The 26891-nt window shown below is 42.3% G+C and overlaps 1 protein-coding gene across 3 annotated transcripts in view; it reads right to left on the bottom strand.

Moving 5' to 3' along the window:
• The window catches only part of LOC129186123 (contactin-4-like), a 140340-nt gene that overhangs the window by 98645 nt on the left and 14804 nt on the right, over positions 1-26891 (bottom strand). For all 3 annotated transcript variants that reach the window (XM_054784030.1, XM_054784032.1, XM_054784031.1), the window contains exons 3-4: positions 9860-9992; positions 4856-5031 (exon numbers count right to left, since the gene is read on the bottom strand). In XM_054784030.1, the coding sequence (XP_054640005.1) occupies positions 4856-5031; positions 9860-9992 (309 nt within the window). The remainder of the gene's footprint in view (positions 1-4855; positions 5032-9859; positions 9993-26891) is intronic.

Genomic DNA, 26891 nt, shown 5'->3' with positions numbered 1-26891 from the left:
TAACATCCAAGCAGAAGTTGTAGTAAACCTGCATTTGATCAAAGTTACTAAGGATTTGTCAGATCAAAATACGATCGTTGGATAAGACTTCTTTCAAACATGTCAGCGTCTGTTTCAGTACTTCCTAGGATATAACGCTCCAAGCATCATGGGAACTGTAGTTCTTTTAGCATAAACATAAGCCTGATCTTCTGAAATCTATTTTGCATGTGTCGTTTCATTTGTGTCGTTCCATGTTTCAATTTCAATCAACAGTTAAAAGCAAAGTTACAAAATATTTCAAACTGTGTGATTGTACTTTTCTTAGAAGTAATTTAAAAATATATAAGTAGTCTCCTTTCGTTCTCATGAAGCCAATATCGTGTATCGTCTCGTCTCGTGAGCAGAGTTTATCGTGACACCCCTCTCTGGAACCGATTCATTGAATTTACATTATATCCATTGGGAAAAATTGCTTCGGTTTTTGTATGTTTCAGTTTTCATCTGACCTTTTGGAACTATCCATCCATCATCTACCGCTGATCCGAGGTCGGGTCGCAGGGGTAGCAGCCTAAGCAGGGAAGCCCAGACTTCCCTCTCCCTTAGCCACTTTGTCCAGCTCCTCCCAGCGGATCCTGAGGCGTTCCCTGGCCAGTTAAGAGACGTAATCTTTCCAACGTGTCCTGGGTCTTCCCCGAGGCCTTCTACCAGTCGGACGTGCCCTGAACACCTCCCCAGGGAGGCGTCTGGGAGGCACCCTGACCAAATGCCCAAGCCACCTTGTTCTTGTCCTTTCGGTCACTACCCAAAGCTCATGACCATAGGTGAGGGTAGGAACGTAGATCAAACAGGTAATTTGACAGCTTTGCCTTTCAGCTCAGGTCTCTCTTCACCACAACGACCGATGCAGAGTCCGCATCACTGCAGAAGCAACACCAATTTGCCTGTTGATCTCGCGTTCCATTCTTCCCTCACTTGTGAACAAGACCCCGAGGTACTTAAACTGCTTCACTTGGGGCAGGATCTCATCCCTGACCTGGAGATGGCGCTCCACCCTTTTCCGGGCAAAAACCATGGACTCAGACTTGGAGGTGCTTTTGGAAAAAATTAATAACAAAAATCGGGGTACTTTTGCGGGGACAACTTAAATAGAAAATACGACATGCCGTTGTGGAAACAGGAAAAATAAGACCAGGCTATTTAGTTTGTTTAATGAAATAACGAGGTGCAGACCTGCTGTGTTTGAAATCCTGAGAGTTCTTATGTTGAGGTCTGGGGCTGTATGCAAAATACAACTGAAACACTGGATGCACTAAAAACAAGTTCAACTCTTAATCGCAGCTTGACTTTCTGCTTCCTTCTCTAAAAGGACAGCAACAACAAAAAAAGCACACAATAGAGCACAAACAACCTGTTTTGAGGGTCTCCCAACAGCCCCCACCTTATAATGCCTCATTATTCTTGCCAGAATGAATACACAACTTCGCATTGGTATGAATTATTGGTATACCGCTTTACATAATCAGTAGTTGGAATCGATTGACATAGTAATCAAGGGCAGGCGAGTATTGAGTAGGAGCGCCCATAAGTTATCCGAGCCTCGGGAGGTGGACAGCCTCAACCCTGGTGAGTAGCATCATCCATCAAAAGTTTGTGACACTGAGAAGAAGAGGCCAAACAATTTGGAGACCAGCCAATTTCAAAGAATAACCTTGGAGGCGTTGTAGCGCATGTAGACACTCGTGGCTTCCACAGAAAACTCTCCGAATAGTACGTTTATGCTTTTACATACACAATTATGTGACTATAAGTAGAGCTGAATTAATAACAGTTTTCAAATGAATTAATCATGATTAATCACCATTTTCAACTATGTCTGAAATATGAACATTTTTTCTGTATTTTCTTAACAGCAAGATAAATGGCAGGGCATGATTATATGTTTTTGTGTCTATTATCTCCAAATGAGCTGAAATGTATAAATCAACTTAAAAGATACCACGCATCTAAATATCTATTAGCCCAACACTCGTCTCTTTAATAGCAGCACAGTCACACTTTAACCGTGCCATCTAAGTTGAATTTGCGTTTTGGGCGTATTTTCTGGGATTTCCGAGCATACTTAAATGCAGCAAATTGCACCGTCTGCATTAAGAGTTACGAAGTGACTGGTAAGAATATTCACTTAGAGTCGTTTCTCATCACGTCACGGTTCGAATATCGCTCCTTCGCTATATGAAATAAAAATATTACAAAAAGAACATTTTTAAAGTTTATTTAAGAAGAAAGTTTAACAATTCCTAAAAAAAAATTTAAAAACGGCAAACACCAAAGTTTATAATGATCATTTAATAATAATTATAATAATATGCTTTTTCATATGTCACAAAACTGAGATGCATGTTTTTTCTTGAAATATATAAAAGTTCTTAGCATATCTAGATATCTAGCATATCTACATGTGTAGAAGTGTCCCTTGCATCTTTTCATTTTTCAGTGTGTGGGTGACTTAGTGTGACTTAGTGGGTTTTCTTCCTTTGACGATGCCAAGTTCATCGTAAATAACAAAGCATCGAGTCATCCATTGTATTGCTTTGATCCCTAAAATGATCATTCATCATAAGCAAAAGGAATGCCTCATAGACGTTTACCATTGACAGAAATAAACAATGACAGACACCATCAGAGTCAGCCATGGATTTGCTTGTCACCTTAAATGGCTGCAGATGGGAAATATGAAACTTTAACCACCTCTTAAATAGATCGTGTACATTTCGAGTTGAAAATGATTGCTTCCATTTTGTACCTGACAGATTTAATGACCTCAGGGTTTATTAGATAAGTAAGTATGTCTTCCGTCTAATCAAAGTCAAATTAGATGGAAAGCTAATTTCGAACCAAAAAGGTCATCTTTAATAGAGATAAATAGGATCAGTCTTGAGACATTATTTTTTACAGAAAGCTTGCAAGCGTGTCTGTGGCTAGGCCTCGCTGAAAGAGGGGGCGTCTGTTAGGCTGTGTACAGTAGACTTTTTGTTTTTTGTTCTCTTAAATTTCCACAAAGGATGGCATGACATTGTCCTGTAATCGCAGTTGCCCTTTAAATTATTCTCTTCAGCATTCAATCATGCGGTGGAGTTAGTTAAGCTATACCAAGAGCAAAAAGAAGACAGATGACGCCGGGCCATAGATGCACTCCATGCTGAAGGCTGCCAAGGTCAGAGCCTAGCAATTGATGAAACTGTCATGGTCATTGTGGAAATTCACCAACAGAATCCAAAATGTGTGGACGAGGCTACCAATACGTCTCCGACCACATTTGGAACTCAAGAATCAATCCCCAAACGACCAAACTTCAAAATGTAATCGGAGCAGACCATCACTCACTTGCTAATGTCATCATTTACGGCTGTCCGATAATTGGAACACAGGGCCCTTATTGACTTCTTCTCGCTCAAGGAATATTAAAAAGAGCGGCTGCTGTTCTCATTAAGCCTCGTCATGTAATTTAGTATCGGGATACTAGGTCCAACAGAATACCATTTATTGATTTAAATAAGCCAGTGAAAAAGACGCTACAGAAAGTGAAATGATTAAAAATCTTCAAACAGTATTTAGTGCATATTCTGTGTTGGGTAAGATCACTTGTCATTCATTCTCTTCATTTCTGACGGTGTTCCTCAATTTTAACCACACCACAGTCTGACTACATCGAGGAGTTCAGATGAGCCGTGCATCCTTGTCGACTTGCCCATCCCGTAGCACAACTTGACAGGTGCTAAAGCAGTAATAGTGTGGATTTCACCTGGTTATGCAGCAACCTAAGTAATGTGTGAGGAGGTATATGAGATATTTATATCTTCATAAGAATATCATAACCCAATAGAATGTCAATTTGATTGTTTAATACTGTAGGTTATCGTGTAAAACGTATATTTAATGACGAAATACACAAATATAGAGCCTTACTTCGTCAAAAGATTACACTCACAGGGAAGATTGCTTAAAAATATACTGTATGCACATTTAAAATAGATTTCCTTGTTATCAGCATGCACAGTAGCGCTACGTGTCACAACTAAACGAGGGTGCACGATTTGACCAGGAAACGGCACGTCCGTCTCTGGATGGGGACAGTAAGTGTCACTATCATTGCTACATTATTAACGCATTCAATCACAGTCATTTTTCAAAAGACAACCCCTTCAGTACCGGCCATCTTAGATGGTTTTCAATGATTTTTCAAGGGCACACAATGTAGTGTTCTATGGCTATATAAACATGAAACCTACCAAAAGAAAGATTACACTCCCGTCTTTGTTCACAAAAAAAGTTTGTTTCTACCTTTTCCGTTAATTCGTACTCCGTATTAGAACATCGGCCATTTTCAGGAAAATATCAGTTCCCGTCTAAAACAGGGAGAAACCAGCTTTTTGGGTAAAGATGCATCTCACGCAAAAAAAACGTAAACTATGTATACGTCTTTGGGGTCGGGTGTTCGGGTTTCTAAAAACGTATAAAAAATCTGCTGAAGTCATGTACACTCTTGATAAAACGTTAACACAAGCCCACCTCATTCGACTGTGCCAAAGCCTTCAAATGTTACTTTTTGAGTATAGTAGGGGGTACTCCCACATGTCTAACAATCTGCCAAGTGTGCCTGACCACAGCACGAATCGCCTGGTGTGGTGTGTCTTGCCAATTTGTTTTGGATCTGTGGGGTCTGTCGTGTGAACGCCACTGAAAGAAACAATGGGTAGCAAAATATAACGCTACTTTCATGCTGACAATGACAACCAACAATGGGAAGGTAGCGCCATGCTATTTTTGGCTGCTTACAGAAATCCTTCAGTAAAGACCAAGAATGAAGACTCACATGCAAATGTTAGACTGGCCTCTCGGCTTACAATGGTCCCGAAAGCGTTGGAGGCAAGGCACTGATATGTTCCAGCATCTTGTTCTTTGCTCAGATGACTGATTCTGAGGTTGCCTCCAGATAAACTGTAGTGAGATCCAGATTTGGGACTGAGTTCTGTGCCATTAAGTTTCCATCTAAAAAAAAAAAAGACAAAAACATTAAAACATGATCATGTTGCTTATTCAAACATACACCATTGGTGTGCAGACCACAACAGTGCTTTGTAAACAACAAGGGAAGAATGCCATTTGTCTGGAATAAGGGTGGCCATAATTTGTCCCCTCCAGCTGCTAATCCCAGCAGCAGTGAACCACTATGGTGGCAGTGACTGGTCTTCCAGATAATAGCTTGCAGATCATCCATCTTTCCAGACAGCAAAAACTTCATCATTATGTTTATTCAGCAAAGAGTATAATTAACTTTAAATGGCAACAGATTTTCCAAAAGCTCTGCAGTGATGCACCATATTTGAATAAACAGATGGGGGAGAAGTTGAAAAGAAGCATTATTGATGTAGCTGCAACAATTAATCAATTCATTGATGTTTAATTGATTATCCAATGGATCAGCAACTTTTTTGGTGTTCAATTCATCGTTATTTGAATAAAACATGTAAATATACTTTTGAATGATTTTAGTCACCGATGAAAGCAAACCTATTAGCGTTGTGTTTAAGGTCACAAACGACCGTACGGGCTTCTACGGCCGATACGTGCTAGAAACGCACGGAGGGCTTACGTGTTTTTCAGGCTGCAAGACAAACTTACGCACTTCGTACGTCTTTGTGCGTCGTCCGTACGGCCAACGTGTGTTTTTCATACCTTTTGCTGTTGTCGGGTTTGGGCAAAATTTTTCAGTTTTTGTCAGTTTTTCCGTACGTCGCACTTGCAGACACCGTATGTGCACGTGCGCTACACGTGCACATACACCCCACATACGTAAGTATGGGTGCAAGTAGGGCTTAGGAAAAACAAGATATTAACCCACATCAGCTTGGACTTGGGAAAACAGTCATCAGCATGTTAGCCTGTTTTCTGATGTGTTGCGGACCAAACTGCTAAGTGTACTAACTGTGTTTGGTCCAAATTGATTTGGCCCGCCTAGGGTCTAAGTGATTATTTGATGAATCAAAAAAAGCTTCAGATTAATCAAGTAAGAAAATACTAGTTAGTTGCAGCCCTAATACACATTTTTAAACAGATTGTAATTTACTGAAGGATTGAAATATTTATTGCTGAAATGTGAATCTGGACTAAAACATCATTTTATTCCAGTTGAAGCTGATTCCCTTGTCAGACTGTTTAACTGACTCGACACATCTCTTTTAATTGAGAACATGTGTGACACAATAGTCTTTCACGGCGCCCCCATTATAAATGAATCTCCAGAAACGTATTACGACACAAAATGTGAGGGCGCCTGAGGAGCGGTGGCTGTTTTCTCACAGCAGCACTGCAACATTTCACACACAACCAAAATAGAACAAACACGAGATTGTTTTTCTTCTTTCCTTGTGTGTTTGTGTGTGTGTCCCATGGGATGGGGGGGATGGAGGGAGGCATTTTGCTTTCTCAAAGCGGAATGGGAAGATAAGGAATAAATGGCGCTCCAAAGATCTTTTGAAAATCTTTTCCTTTACAAAAATGACAATAATGAAAATATCTTTCTGTAGTCTTAATTACTGTTTTAACCCAAATATAAGACGACCCCTCTTCATATTTCATTCATCATATTTCATTAACCGTATTAGTTGGCGGCGGTGCTCGAGGTACAACCGTCGACGCAAACCGTCCGACGCCTTAGAAAGGAAGCAGTGCCCGGCCCACACGGTTTACAGTGGGGGCGGAAGCCTGCTGACCTTAAATGAGAATATAGTCGGACGGTGGAAAGAAAATACTTTCAGGCCCTTCTCACTCCCACTGACATACCTTCCGTAGAGGAAGCAGAGTCCGAGGATACAAACACAGACAGTTCCATCACCACGGCTGAGGTATCTGGGGTAGTCAAAACACAGACCCCGGTGGCAAAGCTTTGGGATTGTCCGAGTTTCGCCCTGAGTTCCTCAAGCCTCTGAAGGTTGAGTGACTGTCTTGGCTGACACGTCTCTTGAACACTGCGTGGAAGTCGGGAATAACATCTCTGAAGAAGGGTGACCGGAGGCTGTGTTCCAACGATAGGGGGATCACACTCCTCAGCCTCTGTGGGAAAGTCTATTCCAGGGTGCTGGAGAGAAGGATACAACCGTTGGAACACTGGACCAGGTCAACACCCCAGCAAAGGTACTGGAGAGTACATTTGGAGGGAGTTTTCCCTAACTGGTCTACATGTGCTTTGTAGACTTGGAAAAGGTATTCCACCGTGTTCCTCGTCGTGTCCTGGGGGGGGGTCCTCCGGGAGTACAGGATTGGTGGCGCACTACTCCGTGCCATTCGGTCCTCGTACAACCGGAGCAGGAACCCGGTTCGTATTGTCAGCATCAAGACCAGCCTGTTTCCGATGAATGTTTGCAGTTTGGAGCGTGAGGTTGACAAGCGGATTGGGGCAAGGTCTGCAGTAATGCGGTCGGTGTACCGCGGAAGGCAAAGCTCTGAAATTACGGGGAAGCCACAAGAGGCTATCACGTTCAGGGGGTATGTACGAACTTTTTCAAGTGTCACTGAACTTTACTCCCTTGTTGTCATTATACTAATTATAAACACTTCAGTATTTGTGTGTGGTTGTTCAGTGAAATAAACACATAGTATGTCCAGCCTTAAGATGGTGATACTATGACAGGGGTCTCCTATCTCACAAGCAGCTAACAAAGAGTCAAATAATATTTGCTTCAACGGCAGCTTTAAACTCTGCTTCCAAAGCGGTGTTCGTCTGCTCTACTCTGCCATTAGCGTGTGCAGCAATACCTTGTTGGGTTGCATGAATAAGCCTTGACCCCCCTGAATATAAGACTGATTCAAACAAAATGTAAAGCATTTAACTTGAAAGTTTTTACACAGCTTGTTAAAATTTAAGATCATTTCACTGAGAATCTTTGGGACAAACCTATATTGCTCATATTAGTCAAAGCTCTTTGTTCTATCTTAATTAGCAGACATGAGAATCCTTTGAACAGTGCCTCTGTGTCTTTGCGATTAAAAGACAATTAGCTGGAAAGTGTGTTTGAAAAGTGGAAAACTTACTGTATTCCAGTTTAAGTAAAACTTCTGGCTAGTCTAACACCAGATTATTTCAAGCAATGGAGTCCTTGGACTGTGTCATAAGGTTGAGTATATCACCCAGGGTGAGCTATGTTATCTAATAACTCCATTTACAGGGTTTTACGCTGGCGAGGCCGCTGCACCTGCTTGAAGTAGTCATGTGCCATGCCATGTATGCAGTACCATCAAGACCACACCCCCTGCCCTATCAGGCTCTGAACTCTTTCTCTTGTTGCCCCTGATGCCTTCATTTGTATTAACCACAGACGACTTCAACTGCTAGCTTCATTAAACACACAGAATCATTCACTGTGTCCAGGTGGACTGCAGTCATAGGGCTTTCATTAGGATGCAAGCTGATACAGATACCGATAACTCGCCGCTTCTCAAGGCTGATACCGATAACCGATAACTTTTTTGATTTATTGAGATTTAGCTTTAGTTGTAGTTTGTGCACACCTGGAGGGAAGAATGAATCAAACAAAGTTGGATTTGACAAACTGCACCTGTAGATTTATCTAAACAAATATTCTGACATCATTCTATAACTGTAGATCATCATTCTATAACTAATATAATGACATATTCTTAACACAACATCAAACAAAATAGCAGCAGCTCGGAAGTACAAAGCGTGGTTCCAAGGTGTTTATTAGCTGACAAAAGCTGGTATCTTCAGCAAAGGTCAAGGGCTGGTTGCCCTGCACCATCATTTCTGTGATGAAATCACAGATTGTTTTAGCACTTGGATCGTTTCTGGAAAACTTTTTTGCGCAGGAAAAAGCCCCGGCCCCCAGGCGTCATAGCGATGCTGGCGTTTCCGGTGGCTGATAAGGTTTGAAGTGTCGAAGCGCAATGTTTGATGAATGTTTGCAGAGCATTTGGAGTGTTTGGCGAAATGCCTTCCTCCGAAACAGCGACAAGTCCCACCCGATCGACGTCATGAGCTCGGGGGAAACTGTCACAGCACGTCACAGAAAAGGAGCTCTCGATTTGCTCCAGCTGGCCCACCTACAGCACCGTACGGGTAGCCGCGCCTCATTGGAGCGTTTTTTTAATGTTAATGGATTTATCTGTATGATATCATAGTTACTCATATCCCAATAATAATCGGTTCAATAATTATCATGCACCCCTAGTTTCCATCAATGAAATACTAGAACATCACTAAAGGCAATGGCTGACCTCCTTTTTTTATATTCAGTTCAATTAAATGTTTTTTTATAGCGCCAAACACCACAACAGTTACACATGAAGGTCACGCTCATAAATGACTCTAGTGACTGAGAATAATTATAATCAGTAGCAAATATTAGGACACTGCTACTTTATGAACGTGCCAAATCTCATACGAGTCTGAAGCGATCACGAGAGGGGTTGCCAGGTGGGATGCAACATGTAGATGAGCCAGGAGCTGTGCTGGTGAAAAGGTTTTATTGGTGAGTCAAAAATGTCATCAAATGTAGCTGAAACCCAAGAAATAATGACTATCACAGTTACAGATATACTTTATTGGCTTTCACAGTGAAGGATGATTCACCACGTTGGGCTATTTTGCTGCCGTACCTGTCAGACCATGCTGCAGAACCATAAGCGAATCTTACTGATGCCAAACAGTCCTACAAAGCACACGGCTTCCTTCTGTTCCTCTTCCACAAAACAAGCAATTTACCAGCAAAAAAACCAAAAACTGTTACCATTAAGAAATGAATAAATATGCACCTAAAAGCCAGCAAGGATCAATAAAGCCTAGCATTCAATCACTCACCGATAGACTGGAGATGGGCTTGCCTGAGCTTCACAGCTGAACACCACCTCTCTGCTCTTCTCCAGGGATTCTACGGGGTACACAATGCTGCCGGGCTGCTTGGTGAAGACAGGACTCTGTAGGACGGTGCTCACTGAAAGACAAATATGAAAAGATAGTCACATGTAGCATGTTATTTTCAACATAGTCATTGGAAACACAACAAGTTACACAAGGAGTTCATGTCAGCTAAAATACTAACACACGCTGACATCCTGTATTTTCAGGCAAATGAGGCTGCACTCTCACTGCTCGGGATGAAACCGCCTCTCTTGTCTGATGCCGCCCATGAGTGGCAGTCATTACACGTGTTTTGCGGTGGAAAAGTGATTGTCGGTTGTCAACTTTCCGACACATCGCACACCCTGCTAGCCCTGCTTGCATGGTGAACAGTGGGGAACACTTCGAGCGCGGTGAAAGATGTCGGTCGATGAGAGATGTTACCATACGCTGGCGTCTCTTGTCAGGGAAGTGAGGATGTGAAAGTGGGACACAATGATACGTTTCATGGACGCAGAGTTGACTTACACCTTTGAGCTTCAGAAGGACAAACCTGACGACGACAAATGACAACGATTGGCATTCCAACGTTTGTTGGAAAGTTGCGGTGATTGGACAAAGTTGCAAGGTTTTGCATAATTTGCAGGGAAAACATCCTGGGGTGTCTGGAATATGCAGAACACACACAAGTCAATTGCTATGAAATACTTCTGCTGAATTACTTGAACATCATTTTTCTTACATTTTGCCCATCACCAACGATCCTTAAGAGAGACATGAACACACGTGTATTTCTCTTTTCTGTGTCTTGTGAAGACATACAAGCAGATAATAAGAAGCAGCTAAGAACGCACGTAATGGGACGCAACTATTCCGCCTGTAAAGGCTTCTGAAAAAAACTCCAAAAAGTGCCAACAACGCTCCATTTCCATAATGTGACCCGCTAGTTAACCAAGCTACAGCGACATTGTTATTATTATTGTTATTAACATTGTTACACCACAGAACTACGCTACTGGCGTAGTGACACCTCGCCACACCACACTGGCTAGCCACTAGCTGGCTAGCGACTAGCTTCACCACACACTCGCTCACAACGCCTCAGGCCACTAGCCAAAGGTAACGCCACATATTGGAGCTGCCGCCACTGCCGCTGTGTTTTTGTTTTCGACGCTAGGTGTAGCGTTCCTTTCGATGTTGTGTTCATCTTTGTGAGGGAGTCGGTAAACTTACGTTCTGGTCGGATTTCGGTGATGAGGAATGTAGTTCTGGTTAGTTGCTGGGGCCACTTTTCTCAAAACTATACGTGTTCAAAAGACTAATATATTTGCATCACAAAAATGCCACCCCCAAAAAAGACACAAATCCCTCGGCGTAACTTTTGTCTTTCGTCGCATCGCTGCACATCGTCACCTGTCCATTGTTGTGTTGGTGATGAAGATGCCTGCGACGCTCGCATCTTCACCCGTTGCGCGAGCGTTGCAGCCATCTTGCTTATGTATGTGTTCCACAGCGGAACCAGAATGTTCCTCATCACCGAAATCCGACCAGAACTGGGCTCACGGGACCAAGTGGGGGGCACTACACCGCTGATGGTGATGTCATACAACTTCATGTCAAAAAATCTCTTTAAGATGGTGTTCAATGGTAACACAAAAATGTTGGATTTGTCTCCATTATCGCATTAACGGTTCAAAATGATGTTTCACGAATATAATTTACCCCCAAAGTTCCAAGAATGACCCAAGCTTTGTTCCTGTTGCTGGAATACTGTAGATGCTGCAGGGAACTTCCTTTTTATGCTCTTCACCAGAGGCTCTTTCAACATGTAGGTTACCAAATCCTTGTTAAATAGAAGGAAGTAGGTCGCTGTTAAATCCTAAGTGTAACATGCACAGGTGCTTGCACCAACATTGCTCATTTGCATTTCCCTCAGCGGGATAAAACAGCTCAAACCAGCAGGTTAGCACCGTAGGGACTCTGCCTACATGATTATTATTTTTTTTTACACCTCAAATATATGAAACTATGCACAAACCAGTGACGTGCGGTCAGCCCCCCTGACCACTGAAGGCTCTGCCTCACCTGTCATGGTGAAAAATGTAAAAAACAAATAATAACATAATAAAATAAACATTATGTGTCCATTGAAATGTATTCTAAATACATTTTCTTTTAGTTTTAAACAATTTGTAATGTAAAAATTGCTGAATTTTCACATTTCCTGATGAAATACAGGACAGAAACTGGCTTTGGGAAAGAGCGCAAGCCCTGTCTTAAGTTTAGAATACATTGAATAAATTGGAGACTAACTAGTTAGCTCGCTAGCTTGCTATTGGTTAAAGCCATGCTCGTCTCTACAGGGCTCTACTAATGGTAAAGATGGAATTAAGAAATTGATAGCCAGGTTTTCTATGCTCTAACTACCAAAATGTACCATTTATTCATACTGAATCCTACCTCGCAGAAATTCTGGAACCAATTAACCGCGATGAACGAGGGATGATGTGTATATTTTAGAGGCTTTTCGTGACATGTCAGCTGGAGAAAAATAGAACACTATAAAAACATTTCCGACATGCAAATTATCCAAGGAAGGACCAACAGAGGAGTTTTGGTCTGTTTTCTGTTAAAAAAAAAAACAATGCAATACCACAAAAATAAATAATTGGCCAAAAAGAATATTTTTCGAGCATGCTTGCTCCCCCTTAGTCATAAGGGGGAAGATTAACAGCTTTGGAAACCATTTGTATTCGTATCTTCTCGGTGTATTTGTCACTGTTAGAGCCCAGAACAGAACCTTTGTTAAAGGAACTGTTTGCAAATTGTCCTAAATTTCCATTCGGTCCGAATAAAATAACTGGTGTTCACAGCCGTCACTCACGGCTGTGGGTATTCACGTACACGCCCTTCAAGCGCACGCACACACACACACACACACAAAATCAATCTCAATTAGGCAACAATTTGCATCCACATTGCTGTTATAAGACTGCCGTCATGTTGTGTGCATGTGTGTTACGTCAGGCAGAGTTTACGCACAAGAGGCCAGTCCATTTAAACGTGCTAAAGCTGATAGATTAGGATAGCAGTCAGACCGGTTTAAACTGAATATGTAGTATTTTCTTAACAAAACGCTTATTTTCAAAACAAATCTACAATTTGGTCAACAAATTAAAACTGTCCTTGTGTGATGTAATTAGTGTTGCAAAAAATAGCATTTTTGTATGCAGTACGCAAAGCTAGCAATATCATTGTATTGTTGTTGATTCGGAACAAACAACACAAATGACTGCTGCCATACTTTGTGTGTAGTTCACTGTCTCTCAGTGTTCTTCTGCCAACATTATACGGCCTGCTGTAAATCCACAGTGCATGGCAAATGAGAGGGCTGGCACGGATGTTTACTGCAGTTCTACCACAGAAGTTAACACTGCAAAGACAAACCATCCCGTATATGTAAGGATACATGCTGGGAGCGAAAGGGATTGTATTTTTGCGCTTCACCCTCTGATTATGTTCCAAACATCACTGTTTTTTCCAATTTGCACCAATTCCCCAGACATGTGGCAAACAGGTATACAAGTCTCAGCACGTATGATGCAACATACGTGATGTGATTGCAGCGTCGGACGGCACAACACAACCAGGAGGAGACGCGCTGCAGGGAAGTCATTCAACAATACCGCTCAATTTTGCCTCTGCTGCTTCGACGTGCAAATAACCCACAACACACACAGTGGACCTCATTGACCACCCCAGCCCCCGTTTCTCTGTACAGTAGATATAAGAGACCAGAACATTTCGGCTTTTATTTCCAGGGCCGGGTTGTTCAAAACTTTAACGGCACCGTTGTCTTGTTGCCCAAAACTCTGCTGAGTTTAACGGGTTCCTAACTTGACGTGAAACTTAACTGACCTAAGGACCGCCGCTAACATGTTAGCAGTGTGGTTAACTGTCAGGATGGAGTTGGCGGCTAACGCTGCCTCCATGATGCCGTACTGTCACGTCTCCTCCCGCGCATTGCTGATGTCTGCGTTACGCATTACTCAGCACATGACAAAATGATTTACATTTGCACGATATGCTAAAACATGCTTTTAGCTGCATTCATTTCAAAGGAAACCGTGTTAAGCTTGCAAATTCTATTTTAGTCGTGTTCAAGAACAACTATTTAGATAGCTGGAATAATTGTACAGAGAGCTACTTGAGGCTTTATCGCCGTCACAAGATTGTATTTTTACGAACTTGCGATTTGAGGCGATAGTTACATGACTTCTCCATCTTTCCGCAGGAATTGTAAGTGTAGCGCGTCTCATGTAGAAGGTCCTGCCTTTGCAATGAAAGCTGAAAGCTGTGTTCTGGTTGAATACGTTGGATGAATGTTGCTCATGTGTCGTTCATACATGGATAGCGATTATACGTATCATCCTGGCACCAGTATCAGGTTGAACCCTAAGACTCTTACTCTGAAGGCGAGCCGACTTTCCCTACTTTTCCAAACAGCTTGTGCTGAGCAAAATACTTTCAACCAAAAACATTTTTATTTAACTGTGGCCTTCATAAATTTCTCGCTTGTTTTAATTTGTAAAACTTTAGCTTCATTTGTTGCAGAATACAATTTGAAAAATGTTAAGTTAAGGTCGTCTCTTACTTTGAAGGCTGTTTAACTAACGACGTGACTAACCATGTTTTGAACAACGCATAATGGCGGGTTAAGAATTTAACCGGTGGTTAGGGGTTAACCAGAGGTTGAAATAACAGAGTTTTGAGCAATTTACATCTGGACTGGATGCTTAAGAGATAGCACCTTTTGTTTGAAACCACCTATTTTATTCATGTGAGGACCATGTGACTGACAGGTGCGTTTTGATGCCCAAGTGTGTCCTTTTACATTAGTTATTCAAGCAACAAATAGCACCGAATGTCTACGCTCGCTTTCCTATTGGGTAGGATAGGCTTTGCCTGTGTAGTGTGCATTTAGAGGTGAAAACAACATGAAAACCAGAGAGCTGTACATGGGTTTCTATGAGCCAGGATGGAACAGGTCGGTGAATGCTAAATCATGAATGTGCAGACTTGTCACCAGTCAACCGTGGTGCCCGCACTGTTCAGACAAGCAATACATTCCATTCACACCATCACTGACAAACTGGGAAGTGGACCGCCACACACTATCATTGGCACTGCCCATGTCTAATGTTTAGCTGAATCATCCTTGAAAGTTAACGTCCAAACACATTGGTGAATATGGATCTATTGCGCTAGTTAAAAAGGCATTTGAGCCTTTTGGGAGGCTGCCCAGTCTCTTGTTTCCTGTCATACCTTTTAGTGCTGCAAACAGCCTCACCAATGTGCTTTTAAAGTCCCACAATTAGCGTCCCCCTCTCATTAAAATAACTCCACAAGCTGTTGCAAATCAGCTCTAATAGTGTGGGAAGAACTATCCTGGTTGTTGTGCACACGCAGAGTGACAGTCGCATTAATCTTTCATTTCTTTGGGACAGCTGAGAGAGAGAAAGAGGCATTGTCACCAAAGTAGCTTTCAAATACAGACTCAAGCCACATGTGCACGCGGTGCGGCATGCATTACTTGTGCTCACACTCAACAACAAGGTGATTTTGGCTGATTTTATTCCAAGTAAGTATGAATAAAACATGCGTTGATATGCATATCAAAAGGAAGAGTTGACAAAGCAAATCAAAGACAAACAAAGATGTAGGGCCAGTGGAAAAGCAAGAGAATAGGCTTTCTCCTGAACCTGCTCTGAATCCCTAACACCGCCAATTAGCCAGGGCTCGACAGGAAGGCCATCTGGGGATGTCTCTTGCCCCTACCCTCCTCAACATAATTGCTTCTCCTGAGGAAGAACAGGTGAGTGCACCTTGAGACATCAGCGAGACATACGCTTCAATTTTATGAACAACACCTGAGCTCTCACTAATGCTGCCATCAACAAGATCTCAACCTTAATGAACGCATTCATATGCTGGAGAAAAGTGGTTAATAAGCTGATGGGTCACATGACATAACTGTAGCACAAAAGAATCAAGTGGGTTAACGGTTGTGTAAAAAAATACATTATAATAAAACTATATTGGGAAATGCATGATCAAATCCACTTTATGTTTCTACTCGGGACATAATGAAGCGGGGACAAATGGGCCAGTTTGGAGGTGCTATTGACTCAAGCCTTATAAGACTTGGGGCCATGGGGTCTGCCCAGCTGGCAGCGTGGCTCAGGTGGTCTGACTCTGGCAGGCTTACCCCGGGCTGCTCACCCGGTGGAATGGCAGAGGTCAATGTTCATCCTGTCACTGCAAAATGGCCTGAAGAGATCAGGGCAACGCCATGACAAGAGACCTTGACATATCAGGCCAGCTGACATGCACATCAACCTAAGAAATGCCCTTCACGGGACATGAGCACAATTATGCAGACACATCACGAGTGCATCATTTTAGTACTGGCGGGTGGTCAGGGCCAGCAAAGCCTTCTCTGCTGGCCGAAACACTATCAGAAGCACTGACCTACATTTACAACTTCAATTCTAGTATTTGTTCCATGAAATGCTATTCATCTGTTCCCAACAGTCTACTAGAAGTCTTCCAGACCAATGCTTGCACGAGAGTGGTGAGTGTGATGTATTTAATTTCATTTGGACGTTTTTGTAACGTTATTACATAATACTGACTGCGAACTGCCCCACGCGATGTTGTATGGTGGAGGTTTGTAGTTTGGAGTTTGGAGGGTTAACTGGGTTTCTTGCTTTTGAAAAATGGCGTTCATCCCCAATTCTGTTATGCCAGACGTTGTAAGGTTGCTTTTTTGGACATTATTGATGGAAGTGCGTGGTGATATGGTGGCCAATGTCTAGCTACAATGGCTTCTATACAGCCTCAATAAAAAAGTCCTAAATATATGCAACCATCATTGATGTGCGACGGAAAAAAAATACATCTAAATCTAGACATGTCACGGTAATACATTTTATAAACGATATTGCTGTTAACATTATTTTGAGACCTTTTTTAATGAATGTACTGATAATACAGCATAATAGTGTGAGTACACCATATCAAAGGCAATAAGAGTATTTAACATTGTAATTGGAATGGCAAGACGTTTTAAATAAAATAAATCAAATAAACATCATTAAGCAAAAAAATTACACAAAACAAGCCCAAAATGGAATCTCAGACTATTTTAGCAAAAAATGCAGCTAAATAAATTTGTTAAAATTCCAGTCAATTACAGTATTTCTGATTTTGAATCAGTGTCACTTTTGTTATTGTCAAAAAATGAATAAATAACCTGGAAATACTCTGATTGATTGCCGTAAGAGGCCTAATCTAAATCCAAACCAGGTCAAGGGTGGGCATCAGAAACCCAAAGCATATTACTTCACAGATATTGTACATTTGCAATGCTGACTCATCATTTTTTACACTGAGCTGAATTAGTTTCAAACATACAGTCAAACCTGTCTTACAATAACAATAAGTACAGTCAAACCTGTCTTAGCGGCCACCTTTATAGAACGGCCACCTGCCTATAGCGGCCACTGAAAAATCCCCGCAGAAAATGTACATGTTATAGACCCTGTGTATAGCAGTCACCTGTCCAACGTGGCCAGCGGCCACCCATTTTGTCTCCCTTGGTCAATATCTGACCGCATATAGTGGCCAAAATGGCGACTCAAGCAGAAGCTTCATGCACGAAAAAGTTTTGTTTTTTAAGCAATGAAGCCGTCGTGTGTAGACTTTAATTACTGAGTCCTAGCTCGACATAAAAAGCCATCTTCTTACTTTGCAATGCCGCCCTGAAAAGATTCAATGACGGCCAAAACGGTAATCTTCCCACTTTGCAATGCCGTGAATAGATTCTAAAATAGCCAAAACACCTGAACAAAACATAAAATATCACTTAATTGCCGACTAATTAGAGATTAGAAGCCCACTCAATAAGAAAGGAGCGATGGTATTGTTAGTTTACGACCATCTTCGCACCTCCTCCGCACTCAATTGTTCACGCACACACCCATTCATGACTGCTTCACGCGTATCCTGTACTTATATCCTCACGCTCGTTCACTAACATTTTCATTTCTTGCTTTTAAAATCGTGTTTTAAACAAAATCAAAGATGGAAATTTGTGACGCTCTGCAGGACAGGAGCGAGCGTCCCCTGTCCTGCGCTATTATTTGGCGGGCTGTGCCTTCTCCGGGGAGGAAGAGGCAGCCGCTTCATGCCTGGTGGCCACACAGCTGCAGTCAATTAACATTTGTGGCGGGTAAAAGGCCAGCGCCGTCGAATGTGCAGCCACCTGCCTATAGCGGCCACTTTTGCTGTTTCCCTTCAGTGGCCGCTATCGACAGGTTTGACTGTATTTGAAGCCAAGGCAGCAGATGAGCCGGGACAGACACGACACGAGAACATGTTTGTTTTCATGACTCCATAAAATGCAGCATCAAGGAACAAAAATCCAGCCACATCTACAGCATATAGTTCTACACCGCTTCCTGCATGGAAGCCGACCACTGATGGTGGCGAGAAGTTCTGGTCGCCTGCCAATCACAGGACTGCCACATACTGACAGACAACCATCACAGGCAATATCAAGTGTTAAACCCAAGAAACATCATTTTGATCTCTGGAAGGAAAAAGTAATGGAAAGTAAACAGAACAGAATATAAAATGAAAGCTTTAAGACTTTCTGCAGGAACAAAGCAACTCATGTATTTATCCCAATGTGGGCAAGGAACAACTCATTCAGCAAGAAGGGATTATAACGCCAGATCACTGGCTGGAAAACAAGGCTCTTTGCCACATGGCTAATTGGATAAGGGTAGCACATCCACTTCTGACCACTATGGAAACAGACTGAATCTTATAAAACTTTGCATGTCTCAGAGAGAAAAAGCCAAATCGAGAAAAACATTCACATTCCATCAAGGGCACATTGCGCCATATACTGAAATGTCTAATGAGCCGTTTCGTTTGCATTTCGGATGTTTGAAGGAAGAAAAGTACTCATGCAGTTAAGGACAGACCACATAATAAACCTTAATACCGAGTTTATTATTTGGTGTGCTTGCAATATGGACGCTCACAAACACGAAGTAGCCAACGTCCGTAGTTCATTGCTTAGCATTTACAGGAAATGTAGGGGCTCCCAAATCGACACTGCCCATATGGACGAGCCCAAGAAAAGACTGAAATATTTGGCCATAATAAGAAAAAGAATGCTTTTGGTGTACAGTCATCCCTCGTTTATAGCGGTTAATTGGTTCCAGACCCGACTGCGATGAATGAATTCCCGCGATACAGGATTCAATGTTAATAAATAGTAGTAGTTAGCAGTTAGAGCATAGAAAACCTGTTTAGGATTTTCTAAATACGGCACATTAGAGTCCTGTTGACATGAAAAACATACCAAAAACGTACCACTTCCACACAGGATGGGATAACTTTGTTTTTCACTCCATCACGTGTTAAGGTAATGCAATTGTAAGGTAATGTCTCATCAATGTTTTGTGTCATTACTGCCGCCTGGTGACCAGAATCCAACATGGCTTGTATTTCAGTATGATTTGACCAACACGAGACCACAGTCTACCACGAAACAGCAATCACTTATTAAGTCATTCATTTCTGAAAAAACATGATGTAGCGATAATCAAACTGTGATGTAGCAAGGAATGATTGCACCATGTGTGTAACTGCACCATACACACTACGCAGGTACCAAAATATACACACTAAAATACATGCAAAACAATTCTATGCTGTACACATTTGACACCTGCAAAACATGCTGGGTAACTTCCGATTGGGGTCGTGTGCGCGTGGGCTTCCCAGCATGCCTTGTGGGTATTAAGTTACCATTAAATAGTATTGTTTTGCATGTATATAAGTGTGCAAATGTCTATTTCCATATCCACATATTGTGGTGGGGTATGTGGTACAATTACATTGTGCGCTCTACGACTGTAGCCAAGGTGAGGCTTGCAAACCAATGAGCACGGCACCATCTGTCAAGCACGATGGCGGTAGCACGCTGCTCTGGGGCTCGTTTTCTGCTGCAAAAAGTGATATAATCATCAAGAAGAAGGACTACCTTCAAATTCTTCAACTTAATCTAAAATCAACAGTTAGACAGCTGAAGCTTGGACAGAAACGTGGGCAGAGTTCGTGATCCAACAGGGCAATGATCCCAAACACACCAAACGGCTGGAGCTGCCTTCCCCAAGCCTCTGCCTCAGCTCTGTAGAACATTCCTGGACTCAAGGAAGTCATTCATGTGTACCACTCCACCAGTGACCTATGTTCAAGATTGGAGACTCCTCAAGGACGTGAATCAGCTTGCTACTGCGGACGAAGAGCTAACATGCTCATTTTAAATAGAGTATTTGCTGTATTGTGTTTGTTACCCTCTGCCATGACCTTGGCAATTTGTCCTCTTTTCGTGTTTATGATGGCTCTAGGTTGAAGGTTTTCAATGGTGCACCCTGTCCTGCTCAGGGCAGCCTATGACTCAACCTGCCTGTCCAGTGTTGGGGTGACACATGGCTAAATGGCTGCTCAGTTCCCCAAGCTACTGCACATGTGTGGCTCATCACCAGCCTTCTCCCAGCCACTGTTTCTGCTGTGCTGCTCACAGAACCATTGCCATGAATACTTGGTCTCATTAAATGCTGGGGAATACCAAAATGGACACATGGCACATCAACGCATGTACCGATAGGTAAACACTAGGAATACTTGGATAACGCCCACTTACCAGGTGAGATGCAAGGCTTCCAGAACATCTGTCTCACAGTTACGAGATCTAAGTTAGAATCTCAGCTGGAACATCTCGATTTGATTTGCATGTTCATGTTCGTGTTCCATGCTTGCTTGGGTTTTCAGGTGTGAGTGTGAATGGCTGTTTGTCTCTATGTGCCCCGTGACTGACTGGCGACCACTCCAGGGCTCGCTCCACCTCTGGCCCGAAGTCGGACTCCAGCTCACATGCGCAAGCTTGAACAGGATACGTATAGTATCGAAAATGGGATGGATGAGGTGTTTGTCGTCCATCAACCTTTCCAAGACAAGTTCATGGCTGCCGTTGTGTAAAAGGAATTACGGGATTCTAGCCTCTTCAGAGGTAAATAACTGTCATCCAGAAACTAACAGTATTGTTGGTCGGGAATACGCAGTCTAACCCAACGTGGCTCCACTTTATTTGTTGTGTTTCTGTGCTTATGTGTTTCCTACCGCAGATGGATTCATACGAAAAGCACATCAGACATCCTTTTTTTTTTTTTTTTTTTAAATCTTTTTCTGTCACATTTGCATTTTTTTCACTGCATGCTAACTAGAATACATAAAACAACTTTAGAATCTAAATCCAGAGCCACACACCTGGAAGTGTGGAAAGCCTGCTCTGTTGTCGTCCACAAGTTGAACATGATCAATTCAATAACTGTATCATATTTGTATGATGGACCACCACGAATCAATGCATTCTACTGTCATTGTGGCGCCGTCTTCACGTCCATGTTACTCAAATATCTGTCGGGATCAGTTTTCACAGTCAACTTCATAAACGTATGGTTAGTTTCGGTAATAGTAAAAAAAAACGTATCGCAACAAGTGTAATGGCGTGTTGTTGTGTGGTCCGAGGGCTCTTGGTAGGGAGCACTGGGGAGGGTTTCACTCAGTGTATTTTGCAGCGCTCACATAGTGTTACATGCAATGTTTATTTTCAGCAGCGTGGCACCCGACCCACGCACAAACACAGCTGGTTGACACTTGTTATATCTTTGTTACCTTGAACTCATTCAGACCATTCTGAGCACATGGGGGTACCCAACGGCTGCTGCTGAACATACATTTTTACACCTTTGTTTTTGTTATAAATAGCCTATTTTGATATCAAAATTGTCCAACTTGTGCTAATAAATAATTGAAAATGACGTGTGTGTTTAGCAGAAGACCTGGCTTTGCGAGCTTGGAACGCTGGGACGACCACCAACATTGACGGTCTTATTGGCTCATAAAGGCTACTAAAAAAACTCATCCAACGAGTAAAAGTATTGAAAAGGCTAAAGATGGCTGCAGAAAGTGAAGTGCAACTTGTCAGCAGGTTCTTACACATCACGCGACAACCACCAGCATGGCTGTTAGGATGTTATGTCCACTTCATTTTATATCCCGACTGTGGATTTTAATCCAAGAAATTAGGCAAATTGTTGTTCCTATTTTATGTGCACTTTTCTGCTGTGCAATATTCCCATTTGCACTTGAAGACAAGCCCTAGTAATGTGCCGGCTTGTTGACAGCGACCGTAAATTTCGTTTTTGTGCATATTGCCTCCTGTGTCAGTAAATAAATGTCCTGTTGTTGCACACCGATCATGTTTATTTGAGTGTTTTAGCCTTCTCCTATGAGGTGGAAGCAGTCCCAAATGAGACCTATTTATTTGTAGGGATCGCCATTAGCTGTGCTCTAAAGAAAACAACGACATCCATCGATTATGGACAAAATCTAACAAATCAGATTTGACTATGAAATCCTAAATCAAAGACAGACCTTCACTCCCTGCAGTGAAAAGCTCCGTCTTGTCTGTTCTGAAAAGTGTGACGTTATAATAACAGATGGTAAAAACAAGCAATTTTGTCTGTTTGTTGTATCAAATTACGATTCCTGTTTTTATTATCTATTCGAAGCTCACAAAAGACACATAAAGAAACATCGCTGAGTCAATGTTATTTTTTAAATTATGTTTTTGGAAAAAAAATGTCTTTTCTTCTTCTGTTATGTCATCATGATTGTCCAAAACTATATAGAATATAGACGTTTTGTTTTAAGTGTGGAGGAGGCCGATGGCTGTTCAGTGCTAGCATTGCCAATGCGTCTAATCAAGTACCGCATTTTTCGGAATATAAGCGGCACTTTGTTAATCTTTTATCTGTTTCTGTGACTTGAACATTGAACATTACCGTGGACGGCCGTGAGAGGGCGCTCCAGGCTTGCGTTGGTGGAGTTGTTGTGAAGCGGCGCAGAGGACGAAGAATTCAATGGATTCAGTGATGTGGAATGAGATCGGGAACTTGGCGAATTTTAACTCGCAGTTAGTTGCTTGTTGGACTCGATGGCTTGTCTTTATGTTATTATGTAGCTGAATAATTGTCAACGTGTTACTTGAACATGCCGGACACCTACTCGGCCTGCTGTTCTGTGTGCTATTTTGGAGTTAATATCTTGCCTTTAAATTAAATGTCTGTTCCTGGTGTTTTATTTGGTGAAATAAGATGTCTTATTTATTAAAGAAACCGGTGAAGCAGGCATTCCTTTTAAAGGTGGCTATTCTAAAAATATATATTGACACTAATCAACAAAACTCCCCAAATCTCCACTCTACATTTCTCTAGGATTCTCCAGCATGGACGCCAAGCTTTTGGGTTGCAGCCTGCTCAACACTCCTCTTCCCAGTAGTCCATTTTCAGCTATCTTCCTAATCCATATGGGACTGCAGCAACCACAGTAAAGTGTGTTTTGTTACAAACAGATAAGTTGGATGAATAGAAGAATAATCCTCGCGTACAAAGTCAAGATGTCAAATGGACTTGAATATTCTTATCTGGTCACTCAAACTATGAAAGACACTGAATAGAAAAACCCTTAAAGCACATATTCATTTGCAGCAAGTTGTAAGGAGGATACATCTATTTTAATCAATTGAGAACATTTCAAGGCTGCAGCTGATGGCAGGTCTCAGCAGGCTTGCATGCTTTCGCTGCGAGGTTTAAAAATATAGCAGTGCGGATGTCTACTCATTGACCCTGTTTTTCACAAGATGTAACGTCCACACTTACTCTCACCACAAGGATTTGTGGTTGCCAAAACATAACTTCAGAACATGAAACTTTTAGTCCTGGCCAACGCTTAAGCTTAGGTATCGTCTGCATGCATCCACCTGACGGGCCGGCGTTCTTTTCAATACATTTGATGTGCATGTGTGTGCCTGTCCAGGCTGGCCACCGACGTAATGTCCCATTCTGTGTGTCTGTGATGCGCGAAGGCGACTCAGACCCGGCGGATCTTCTCAGCTACCTGCCTGATAGGCCTCCCGCCTCCTGGCTCTGACGTCGAGGTGCGATACACCTACTTTTGAACACTTCAATGCTAATGAATGCATTTGATGAAAGCAGCGTGCTGCTGTTGTTCAGTACAGATGCACTTCAGGCAAGGAAGGAAATGATAATACCCTGTTCACACTCTTCCTAAAAAGAAACACTGTAAATCATGGGTGTCCATTTTCAGCTCGCAACTTTTCTTCGTTCTTTCTAATGCGATACAGTATAAAGTATTATTAGCTATTCCAATCATTTGCTTTGTCACCTATAACACAAAGCTTATGTAGCTTATAGTACAGGGGTGCTCACACTTTTTCATTCTGCAAGCTACTTTTAAAATAACCAAGTCGCAAATATTTACCTCCCACGATAAATATAGAAAATATATATTTACTGTCTTGATAAATAAGAGTATTTATGTACATTGTAACCCCGCCCCCCTTACTGTCGCCTGAAGTCAGCTGGGATCTTTTACTATAAAACATACAACATACATATACAATCTAACCGGTAAACTTTTAAACTACTATACTAAATACTAATAATAATTCCTCAATAGTTGTGTACATAAGGAAGTAGCATGCCAGTCAAGGTAGCTACGCAGCGTTCATTACACACTGACTTCATGTACTACGTCCAGTTAGCATTTGCTATCAAACGTTCCCAATATACGAGAAATTCAAACGATTATGCAAAAGACGATGCAGCCGAAGTCAAGTCAACATATCAAAAAGGTTTCAGCACCGGGCACTTTTTCCAATTCATCATGAAATAGTAGTTTAAGAAAGGGAAGAGTAGAAAAGCACGCGTTTCCATAGTGGAGTTCATGGCGCCAAGCAAAGCCCTCAAACAATTCACTTTTTTCTAGTTGACATGCTTCTACAATTGACTGGATAACTTTGGCCACACATGCAGGCGTCCTGCTGAGTTAGTTTATCATCATCGGGAGATGAAATTTGCATCTCTTTGTGTACGTAGTTTGCTGCGGGGGAGCAAGGGCGAATCAGGAGAGGAGCTTAATGTCAGCTGACTGATGTCTTACGACATCTACAAAGTGACGTTTATGCGATCGAGCCAAACTGCGACTGGTAGCTCGCGATGGACGTAACGGGCACCCCTGTCATAGTACACCATCCTGACCTCCATGGGATTGCTTTTACCACCTTTAATGTACTCCACACATCAACGTGGTGCCCCCACCCTTCACTTTTTCTGTTGGCTATAGCAAATATTTTGATTGTGTTTATTGGACAATTACCTGCCAGTATATTGCAATTTCATTGTCATGCTTCAGTGGAAAAATCATTCAATAATAATAAACAATAAAGAGAATTTTGGGAGAAAAAGAACGGTTAGCTATGTGCCCCTTATCGTCAGTCTTATGCCCCCTTTGGCTGCACGCATAAACACATTGACAACACACGCTGCAGCAATCCGACGCTGCATGTCGAGGTACATCGCATTTATTCCCAATGGGAACAAAATAAAGAAATGCAAGCGCTCATCAAAGTTCTAAGACTTCCTGTTCATTAAAGAATAGAAGTGATTCCACCGATGCACTTGGGTGACCGTCGTTATTTGCAAAATATACAAACTGAGGTTCTGCTTCATATTGTGAGCGATGCCCGGGTGCATCTGGCACCGCAGCAAACCCAAGCATTTGATGGCAACGGCACAGTGAAAGATCGACAGCCTCCCATGTGCCGTGTTTTATGTTTATGTCAATTTGGACACTAAATACCCTTTGGCCATTCCTGTATAGAATTGCTGCATCCACTCAGGCCGCCTCCAATTGTTTATTGTACGCTAGAGGTTGCTGTGGCGCTGTACTGTACCGCATCACACTGCTACTAATCATCATAGCAACACTTCCGTGCATGATGCAGTGCAGGCGTGCATGACTGACACAACCAGTCATGCACGCATTGTTACATTCATATTTATCTTACAGAATCACTCAAAAGTGAGCATTGTCGTCGATGTAATGACTGCCTTCCTCTGTGTGAGTGACAACATGTCCCACTGACAACAACGAAACACTAATATTTGTACCGCCTCATCCGCATGCACTCGGAGTCTCTCAAAGGTCACCGAAGCCAAACACAATTGGAAACTACACTTTTTTTATTTATTTTGCCCATCGTCCATAATTTCTATGTGAGACTTGAACACGTCTTTCTCTTTTCTGTGCGTTCAAAAGATGTAAAAACAGCTAAAAAGAGGCAGCTAATTAATGCACCTAATAATAATAATACAGTATTTTGCCGTATTTATGTCACTTTAAGCATCACCACAGCTTCCTTCCTGAGCGCATTTATCTCACATAGCAACATAGAAACGAACGCTACATCTAGCGTTAGCTTTTCCAAACTCAAAACAAAAACACAGCAGCAGTGGCGGCAGCTCCAAAATGTAGCGTTACCTTTTGGTAGTGGCCTGAGGCACCGTGAGCCAGCCTGGTCGCTAGCCGGCTAGCAGCTAGCTGGTGTGGTGTGGCGAGGTGTCACTACACCAGTAACGTATTTCTTTGGTGTAACGATGTTAATAACAATAATCATTTTTATAATAAATAATTTAAGTGCCAAAGTCGCAAACTTGCGACAAGCGACATCGCTGGATTGAACAAGCCGCCTGCAAATACGATATCTCATGTGGTTACCACCTGACACCAGGAGATGGCGGACATCCGTAACGTCAACCAAAGTTTATAAGCTTCTAGACTTTGAAGCCCCTGAAGTGCGTGCGGCGGGGTGTCCGCTCACCACGACAGCCCACACGCAGCATACTTGAGCCGATGCTTTGCTAAACCGTGTTGTGGGGGCACGAGGGGGTGTGGTGTGCTGTCAAAACACCGCTAATGGTGAACGCAG

The sequence above is a fragment of the Dunckerocampus dactyliophorus genome, chromosome 8 (genome assembly GCF_027744805.1).
Source record: "Dunckerocampus dactyliophorus isolate RoL2022-P2 chromosome 8, RoL_Ddac_1.1, whole genome shotgun sequence".
Classification (NCBI taxonomy): Eukaryota; Metazoa; Chordata; class Actinopteri; order Syngnathiformes; family Syngnathidae; genus Dunckerocampus; species Dunckerocampus dactyliophorus.
Note: the sequence above shows the minus strand (reverse complement) of the source record. Positions and strands in the feature narration are given on the sequence as shown.